The sequence below is a fragment of the Exserohilum turcica genome, assembly GCF_000359705.1.
Source record: "Exserohilum turcica Et28A unplaced genomic scaffold SETTUscaffold_13, whole genome shotgun sequence".
NCBI classification, from domain to species: Eukaryota; Fungi; Ascomycota; class Dothideomycetes; order Pleosporales; family Pleosporaceae; genus Exserohilum; species Exserohilum turcicum.
Window position 1 is genome coordinate 1,034,568 of NW_007359948.1, and position 9,942 is coordinate 1,044,509.

A 9,942-nucleotide genomic window follows, 5' to 3' on the forward strand; every position below is an offset into this window, starting at 1 on the left:
CCCCCCCCCCCCCCGCTCTTTACAGCACAGCCAAATCCAGCTTTCGCTCCAACCGTACACTTGAGTTTAACATAGCAGCCTTGCTTCGGTAACATGAAGATTACAATAAGTCCATTTGTATCTATCTATCTATGTATCACCTTCCAGTATGCATATATTTGTCCAACTGCAACTGCAACTGCAACTCCAGCACACTGACACTCGCGCTCACACTCACACTCAGGCTATTCTTTCACCGACTAATCCGTATTCCCAATATATGCCTTCGTACCCATGTCTTCTTCCACATCTCCCTCTTTCCACACCTTTCTTCACATCTTTCGCCAGTAGCACCGCCACTACATACCACCACCACCACCACCAGCAGGCCTCAACACAGGAATCTGACCCTGCTCCCGCGAAACCACCCACGTGTTCGCATCAACGGTATTATGCACCAGGCCGCGCGCGGCGAGGTCAGCGAGATACGCGGCTGTAGATGCTGTGTCGAGGGCGAGTGCGGAGGCGATGGCGGTGGTGGTGGTGCCGATGTAGGATGTAGGGCGGGTGTGTAGGTCTGTGGTTAGGTGGGTGAGGATTTGGGTGAGTTTTGTTTCTTTTTCTTGGTGTTCTCCTCGTTCTTGTTGTGGTTGTTGTGGTTGTTCTTGTGACTGATCATGATACTGATGTGCTGGTGCTGGTTGCGATGATGAAGTGGTATCTTGTTCGCTGGCAGCTGCTGGAGACAAATCCGGGGTCCCTTTTTCTTGCCGTTTCTCTTCCACATCCTCAATTCCATCTTCATCGAGTGCCAAACGCAGCTGTCCTAGAGCTGCGCGTTTTGCATCGAAAGACGGGCGACGCATACGGCGGAGACGTTCGCGAATAATGGCTTCGTCCAAGCCTATTTCCTCTGCACTTGGATATTTCCCATGTCCTTGATCCCAATTACTCATTCGTTCCAAATTCTGCTTCGCCACTTCATATTCTGCACTTTTGTATTCCTGGTCTTCTCCAGTCTTGAAGGCATCTCGTTGTGGGGAAACGCTTCTCTCGTCCACGTGTTCCCATTCCGGGCGATGACGAGAAAGAACAGGGATATCTGGATCCAAGGCTCTCTTGAACTCTTCGCTCGCCTCCTCGCGTTTGTTGTTGTCGTCGTCTTTCGCGTCGGTTGCTTCGTCTGCCTCAATACTCTTGATAGCGCGTTCCAAAACGGTCGAAAGCGCACGCGCATCACTGGTATACTGAAACTCGAACACCACATCAACCCTATCATCCAGCGGCTCCGCCACTCTGCGAACCTTGACAAGTATACTCCGGTTAGATCTCGTTCGGATCCATCTGCTACGAGACATAATGTCAAACGACGCGACGGGCTTGCTGCCTGGCGCGATTCGTTGCGACGACGGGTTTTTCTCATACATATTGACTCTATTCTCGACAACTTGGATAATGCAGGGGGCTTCGGAAATAGGGCCCCAGCCTGTGGCCATCTTGGAGTCTCGGATGATGGAAACTTGGGCTTGGATCGGCGTTTGAAGTTCTTCTTCGGCTGGTATGTTCTGGGCAGCATCCTCCATTGAGCTGGACTGCGGAAACTCGGTGGGAATTGAGCCCGGTACAACACTCTTTTGCATATCAGCCGGCGGATCCTCCAATTGTATCGATGTTGGAGACTCTCCAGTTGGTGTGTTCTGAACAACATCCTGCGTGGAGTCGGACTGGGAAGCTTCAGTGAGAATTGGTTCCGCTACACCACTCTCATTCATTTCCACAGGCGAGTCCTCCCCTTGTACCGGCGTCTGGGGCTCTTCATCCGGTACATTCAGAGCAACATCCTCAATCGAGCTGGCCTGAGAAACAGTAGAAACCCGATCCACAACACTCTTACCCGTTTCCACAGTGCGGTCGTCCACTTTTACCGCCACATTTTCCTCTGTCGGCGGGAAATAAACAGGCAGGAGGCTCTTATACGCCGACTCATCGTTGTACGAGTAAACAACAAAAACAATCTTCTCCAGGCCACCCTCGTCTCTCGACTGCAGAAAACGGCGCACTTCTTCCATGGCAAGGGCCGCGCAGTCGCGGCGCGGGTAGTTGAGCATGCCCGTGCCCACACTGGGTATGGCGACTGATTTGGCGCCCAGAAAGGTGGCTGTGTGCAGGATTCCGCGGTAAATGTTGCGCAGGATGTTCTTGGTATTCTTGCCAAAAGACTCGGGCGGGATGACGTGGATGATGTGCTTGGCTGGTAAAAGGTAGCCTGGGGTCGTTCTAATGTCGCCTTCTTTGCAGGGGCCGAGCTTCTTGACTTCTTCCTGCAGCTCGGGTCCGCCCTTCTTGAAAACGCTGCGATCCAGAGTACCCATGCCTAGAAAGGATGTGTCGGTGGAGTTGACCATGACGTCGACCATAAGCTTGGTAATGTCCTCTCTTATATAGTGGATCGTTTGATTGAAGGCGGCAGAAGACTGCGCCATGGTGGGCTTGCGTTTGATGGTGCCACCCTCGTAGAGTGTGGCTACAGACCGGATTTGATGTAGCTGCACCAAATTCCGGCTGCTAGAAGCACTTGGTGTGGGTTGCTGTGCCTTTATTGCTTCTTCTGAAGGACCATAAGTGACCGCAACGTCCTGCGTTCTCTCCTTGTCCCGGTAACTCTCGAGCGCTGGACGCACCTCGGTCATATCCCATTCTGGCTTGTCTTGAGTCAAGACTTCATCAAGACTTTTTGCAAAGTACCAACAATAACTCAAGAACTGCCCAAGGTCAGATCCGTGGACGGCGTGCATATTGCGGTTTGCCTTGTTCCATATCTCCCGGCGTATCTCGGCTGTGGGTTCTGTTTTCTTTGCTCGCTCCGTCAATTTTGTGATGTTGTGAGAAAGAGTCATTAGAACAGAACACAGTAGGTTGAGGTCTTTGAGGTTATCTCCAAGCTGCTCGGATTCCAGTAAGTGATTGCGGATCGAAGATAGTGCAGACTCAATCTCATAGAGTTGATCGATTTCGAGCTCTGACACAAACGCACCGAATTCACTGGCGAGTGCCTTGGCTACCCTTTGCATCTCTGCCCATGCGTTCAGCACCCGATTACTCAGCGCTATGTGATTTCCGGAGTTGTTCGAAATCCTCGCCACATCCAAATCTCCATGTGTTGGTGGGAAAAATATCGGGAAAAAATCCATATAGGCCTTCTCGTCAACTGCCGACTTGACGCAAAAGATGATACGTTCGTACCGGACTTCAGGATGTGAATCCAAGTTCTCGCGAACAGCTTGAAGTGCGATGCGTGCAGCCATTCCTGCTGGAAAACCGCCGCCTCCAGCTCCCAAGCAAGGAAGGGCAATTGTCTTGATTCCAAGTTCGCCAGCTGTTCTCAGGGCATTGTGATAACAATCGCCGAGAACAACAAACTGCTGGACGCCCTTGGACCCCACATAGGTCGGCCCTGCAGCATGGATTACCCAAGATGCTGGGAGATCGTGTCCACGAGTCAAGACTACTTTGCCTGGGTAGATTTGGACTTTCGACCTCACCTCTTCTCGAAGCTTTGGTCCTCCGCCTTCCATTACGGCATGGTGTAACAACCCTGAGGACGGGGTAAGCCTCAAATCTACAGGGGCGTTGTTGACAATAGCGTCCACCTGAAGCCTTGTCAAATCATAGTAGCAAATCGAAATCATTCGGTTGTAGGAATCGTTTGCTGAGTAGCTCTGGTCGGACTGTAACAGTCGCCGCGAACGGTACAATGAGCGGAGCGTCGGAATATCACTCAATGGAATGATTGGCGGTCTTCCTTCTACATGGGTGATATCTTCTTGATATCGATCTTTTGTATCATTGAGCTGTTCCAACATTGTCTCCAGTTCCTCTTGATCGTGAACAAGATCAGCCACACGGCCGGAGTCGGACTGGGCAGACTGTAAGGCAGCTATGAATACTATGTTAGCTCATGCAATACACAACTCAAGGCTCTCGCTTATTCGTGGACTCACATTGATCATCGTTTGCCTGATCATTTCCGTGAACTGAGCCTGCGGGCAAAGAACCTGGAAGGGATTGAGACATAGTGCTACCACGGCTCGCAATACCACTGGCGCCGTCTGAATCGTCTTCTCTGCTGTGAGGGAGAGCAAACGTTGCGACTCGCTCGAGATGGTTCGCGATGTGGTTCTGCAGACCGCCCAGATCATTTGTACCCGCGGGGACACAGCAGATTGGGCATTTCGCTCGCGTATCTGCTGTAGTGGCCTCGCCAACCTTGGCAATGGTGACCAACTGGCTCTCTGGGAAGTTGTCGAGATGTCTTTGGCGCAGATGGTTTTCCAGACCCGCTTGGGAACTGAACACGGCAGCTGGATGTTCAGGACATCTCCACACTCTGCGGTGACTCGCTTCGTGCTCGGCCCATTCTCTACGGCTGCGAAAGAGCAGTTCTGGGCTTTCGCAATCGGGATACGTACAAATGTAAGGCTGCAGGTCTTGAAGTAGATGCATTCGCCAGGCTCTTCCCTTGCCATATCTTGCTGGGCAAACGATCCAACAATACGGGCATTCAAAATCTTTATTACCGCTTGCGGTTTTGGGTGGCGGGGGCAGATCGACGCCTTTTCCGTGGACATCTCTTACCGTCACAGCGTAGCTCGTTACCGATTTGGTGTCTACTATGTCGTCCAAAGACTGGTGGAGCTGCGTCACCTCGGTGCCTGAGAGAAGTGTCCTGCCAGTTTTCTGACTTGGCGCCTCTTTAGGCACTGAAATAATAGGAGCCGTAGGATTGTTTTGTGGATCGCCAGTGGGAACGACACCAGGTGTCTCAAGTGGTGTGACAGCATCAACAGCTAGATCATCCGACATCGTAGATGCATGCAATTTGTCGCGATCTGAGTGTTGATTAGATTCAGTCGCTGTAGTTGTAACCGTGAAAACTTACGTCTTTTCCAGTATTTGAAATGTCGCCTGCGAAGAGTAATGGATGCAGCTAGTCGTGTGATCAAGAAGTCGGGCTCTTCTTGCGCATCCCCGGCATATGGACGGCGTAGGTGAGATACTAGTTCTCGAACGTGCTTGAGATCTTGTACAGCATACATGTCTAAGATGTCTACACCAGTGTCTGGGTCTTTTTGCGTATAAGAAGATGCTCGCAGTGATCTGGAGCGTACGCCTGGAGTCCTGATGCGAACGCTAAGCTTGTAGAGATTGTCGATGATGTCGACGATTTCTCTGAAGCGGAATTTCAACTCGCTTCTGGGCTCATCGCAGCTGCCATCCTCATCTGATTCTTCTTCGCTGAAGAAACCGTCGTCGTTGTCATCGTCCTCGGCTGTGTCTGCGGCGGCCTGCTCTTCATACGGTAGACGAGCACCAGATACAACGGCATAAGCTTCAGTGATGTTGGTCTCAAGTTCTTTCAGAAGCTTTAGCGTGTTGGTATTTGACACTGGCGAGTCTCGCAGCCTGTAGTCAAGTGAGCTATGGCCTTTTTGTAGGGCGCCCAGGTTTCCAGCCCAGACGCGGAACCTGCCGATTTCGTCTTCAAGTGCTTCTTCGTCGATTGAATCCGCCCATTTTCTGTTGCTGGCACTGAGAGAATTGGTCAAATTTTGGGATGCCCGCACATTCAAAGCTGTTGCAAGACGTAGAGTGGACATGGCAAGCAGCTGGCATGTTGGAAAAGCGCAAGCGGGGAGGGGGGTTATGAACAAGGCCGTGGGCGATACTTGTTTTGCGGGTTTTGGGTGATGTTGTCTTTGATGAGTCGCAGACAAAGGTTGGTGCTGCGATGTTTTGCGGTTTCAGCTGCTGTACTTAGCCTTGACTGTCATGGGGTTCATGCTAGCAACTTTGGGGTGGGGTGGGGTGGCGCAGCTCCAGCGTCTTGCGGGCAGCTGTCTCTTCGTTGTTGCAACGTTCTTCTGCCCACCCAGACAATCTAGAAGCCGATATACTTTCCTGGTCCTTTGCCAAAGTGGATTTCGCTTGGCTTGGAGGTTCACAGTCATCAGCGTGTTTCTGTTACGACTGTGTCGAGAGCCAGCGTCAGGCCCCCCCTCGTGCCTTTGCCCGCGCACCAATGACACACAGCACCTTCTCCTGTGCATACTGTGAAGATACGTTACAATGAGCGGCATCGAGGTAGCTGGCCTTGTTCTCGGATGTCTGCCTTTACTCATACAAGGTACGCACAACTATCGTGGCTCGCTCGACAGCAACAAGCTAACAGCATGCCAGGGATAGAGAGTTACAAGGAGGGACTGGACCCAATCAAGGGCTTTTTTGGCCGGGAAAAGGAGCTGCCCATCATCATAAGAAAACTTCGGGCACAATATGACCACTATGACCAGACGATTCAGCTGCTGTTTGGGTCCATTACCTCAGACGTCGAGTTTGCATTGATGATGACGGATCCCGCGGCGTCGCAGGAACTGTGGAAGAGCAAAGAAGCAGCACTTCAGGATAAACTGCAAAACACATACAGCTCGTACCAGAGGACCATGGCGGATATCGAGAGGATTACCAAGAAGATTGCGAGCAAATTAGACCTGGATCGTGCGGCCGAGGTAGAACAGGCAGGCTCCTTGTAAGAAGTACTACTGACATGAACATGACAGCTCACCCGCAACGATCTCGAGGCACTACTGGCTGCAAACCCTAAGAAGGCCAATGACAACAGGTATGAGATTAGAAAGCGCGTGCGGTTTGGCATGAACAAGAAGACTGTCAAGGCCCTCCTGGAAGAACTGGACGAGTGCAACAAGAGCCTGGAACGATTTACTGAGAAGAGCGAGAAGATTGAGACGTACCACCGCGCGACCAAGCCGTCGTATGCCTCGCGGCTGCAAAAACTGCAGCGGTATGCCAAGACACTGCACGAATCGTTGAGCGTATGCTGGTCGTGCTCGTGCAAGTCGTCGCACCGGACAAGCCTTCAGCTCGAGCCGCGGGGAAATGTCTTTGCTTTCAGAGGGCAGAAGCCGACGGAGAGTCCAAAAACAAGCTTTGGTGTTGCTTTTTCCACCATGGACGCTGATGGGAGCGGTGTGCCGTGGCTGATTCAGGCGGCGGAGATAAGCGTAGAGGACGAGGACGAGGACGAGTGTCTCGCACCCATGGCATCTCCCCGACAAAAGTAAGCAGTGAAAGTGTATGCCGTGTCGTCGAGGGGGCACGGATACAGGCGCGGGGGTTAATTGCGAGTTTCAAACTAACAGTGGTAAGTAGGATGGCCAAGAGAGTTAGCTTCGGAAAGCCCCCTCCGTACGCAGTTATGGACCCTGGCGACCAAATGTTGCCTCCACAAGAGGTAAAGGACCTGTGCGCATCTATTCAACAATTGGACAAAGGCGCCTCTATGATAGGCTTATCGCTAGACCGCAAAAGCAAATTACGAGGCGTGCACTTGATCGACATGACAGAAACGCATGTTCCTACCGTGGAACTGGTATCTCTGGAGGATCTGCTTAGGCAGCCGCCCGTCGTCAATGGCAGACGGGCGAAGCTGAGCATGAAGGAGAGGTATAGCTTGGCGCTGACGTTAGCAAGCAGTGTGCTGTATTTGAACTCGACGCCTTGGCTCGCGAACGAGTGGGCAACTCGCGATATCCTGTTTCACCGGACATGCAATGCTGCACGGCCGATCAATACCGAGCGCCCCTATCTGGCGGCCATGGGTGTTGAGGGGGCCAATGGAGTATCGGAGAAGGAGCAGGCGGGCGGCTTCAGGAACACTGTGCTCATTGCGCTGGCCGTGGCTCTCCTCGAACTCTACTTTGGCGTCACGGCTGAAAAGTACCGGGAATCAGAAGCCGAGGGCGACGAGGTGGGGGATATGTCAGAGTATCCGGGCCCGTGGAGACTTTGGGCACTGGCGCGCAACTGGACCTACAACGAGTCTGGAAACCTGTCAGCTGCCTTTCAGAACGCCATTAGGCATTGCATAGCAGGATCCAGCGACCCTTGCGCCAGCTTGCAGGATGCCGAGTGTCTCCAGGCTGCAGTGGAGAATATTGTTCTGCCACTGCAAGAAGAGCTCCACCAGTTCCTGGGTAAAGCAACAAACTAAAAAAAGACGGTGGCGGTTGGAGGCGGAGGCAAAACTTGGCAGGCGAGCGTGGGACAAAGTTGGGAATCGATCTGCGACATGAGCCAGTTGGACGTGTCTGGGGAGGGGGGCGTTAGGGCATGAAGGACATTGCCAGGGCAGCGGGACCATTTCTGGCCATGGGACATGGTGTGTTGGAAAGGCTAGCAATCCTGCATCCCACAGTGACAGCACCGGGTCGGAACGCCAGCCGCTTATTCAACGCGCATCACCTCGTATTCGACCCACGCACACGCGCGGTTAGGATCCGATTCTGGGGTAAAAAAAAACGAGCGTGACTAGTGCGGCAAGTGGCCAACGTCATGGTTGAAGGCTTGTCGAGACAGTTGGCGTGCGAGAAGACTTTACCCGCGATCGTCGCGAGGCGAAGCAGGCGCCATGGCAACGCGAGCCGCGAGCAATGAGTGAGCCATGGCGATATGGGTGGTTAGCGGCGGGGGTGGCTAATCGGGTAGGCGAGGAGATGGGGGGGGGCGTGTGAATGCAAGCTTCTGTTGGCTGGGGCGTGGCGCGTGATTCGAAGGGGTGCGACAAGAAGCTTTGCTCATGGTGGAGCAGCGACTTGGCGGGGGGGTGTGAGTAGATGGTGGCACATGACGAGGGGCGGATGGCATTGGCATTGGTGCAAGGCGCAGAGCTGAGCGTGGCTGTGGTAGTGGGGGTTTGCCGTTATCTATCTGACATTTGGCCGACATGGTTGTGCGGCGTGTGTGAGCGAGTGTGTGTGTGGTGGTGTGCTGGCGTGCTTGGATGAGCACAAGCAAGTCGGGCGGCGATTGGACGACGTCATGTGCCACGGATGGCATTGTCACGGCCTATCAAGACAGGACGCTCGCTGGGGGCGCAACGGGGGGGATGCGGCGGAAATTGGCCCTGTAGCGCGCGCTAGGGGGGACGAGGCATTGCGCGGGAGAACAAGTGCCATGGTCAGCAATGGGAGGCCATGGAATGCGATGGCGTGCATTGCGGTATTGGGTGTGGGCGTGTGTGGGCGTGTGGGCTGATTAGCTTGCTTATGCCGGGCAGCCAGCAGCCCCCGGCCCGTGGGGAGGGGCTTGTGTGTAGAGTATGGATGCGTGTATGCAACACACGTCGGTGCGTGCGTAAGAGAGGGGCGTGGATGTAGACATGTAGGCGGTGTAACCAGTGCCAGCGTCCAGCGAATCCTGCCGTGTGTGCGTGCATGTCGGCGCATGTACATGTAGGTGTGGTATGCGGAGGTGTAGCATGCCTGTGTAGGAGAGGCGGCTACTGGGTGGGAAGCGAAGTGGCTTCGGCAGAGGCTCTTGTTGGCGCCCGACATGGCTGAAACAAGGCCTGCAGTTGGACGAACGATGCGGCGAACAGGCACAGGCACAGGCTGGTGAATTGGCCACGGCAAAAGGGGAGGGGGGACTTGATGCGAGCGTGAGCTCCAGCGCGCGGGCTGCTGCCGACCATGGCGAGCGAAAAGGAGTTGCGCAGCCTCCCGGGGTGGCGACGGCGATAGGGAGCGACAGGCCGGGGGGGGGGGGTGTTTCTTTTTGAACGTCGCTCGGCGGTTTGGTAGAGCCAGGTGGGCGGCATGGGTGTAGTAAGTGCGTGTAGGTGTGTGTAGGTGTATGTAAGGAGGGCTAGCACGTACATAAGAATAGAGGCCCAAGTGGGTGCGGTGCAGTCTTGGTGTCGTTGCGGTGCAGCAGCCTGCAGCGGGTAGCAGGCCAGCCCACCACACCACCAGCACCAGCACCAGCAACCATACATACCTGACAACCACCGCCCGCCACCCACCACAACAAAACAACACCACACAACACAACACGCACAACAACAGTCAAGGCTACATAGCATCGCCATCGCCGCCATCGCCTCGCCCG

General features: G+C 53.9%; 2 protein-coding genes across 2 annotated transcripts; one reads left to right on the forward strand and one right to left on the reverse strand.

Annotated features, from left to right (window-relative positions):
* Positions 1–338: 338 nt before the first annotated feature.
* Positions 339–5,636, reverse strand: SETTUDRAFT_26599 (uncharacterized protein; the record flags this gene model as incomplete). Its single annotated transcript, XM_008024693.1, has 3 exons — positions 339–3,916; positions 3,981–4,868; positions 4,919–5,636. 3 exons carry the CDS (start codon positions 5,634–5,636, stop codon positions 339–341), a joined length of 5,184 nt encoding a protein of 1,727 aa, XP_008022884.1.
* A 366-nt stretch (positions 5,637–6,002) lies between these two features.
* Positions 6,003–8,047, forward strand: SETTUDRAFT_147798 (uncharacterized protein; the record flags this gene model as incomplete). The annotated part of the gene is made up of 4 exons (XM_008024976.1): positions 6,003–6,163; positions 6,217–6,545; positions 6,597–7,114; positions 7,204–8,047. The coding sequence occupies exons 1-4, from the start codon at positions 6,106–6,108 to the stop codon at positions 8,045–8,047; spliced, it is 1,749 nt and encodes a 582-aa protein (XP_008023167.1). The 5' UTR covers positions 6,003–6,105.
* Between the last annotated feature and the right edge of the window lie 1,895 nt (positions 8,048–9,942).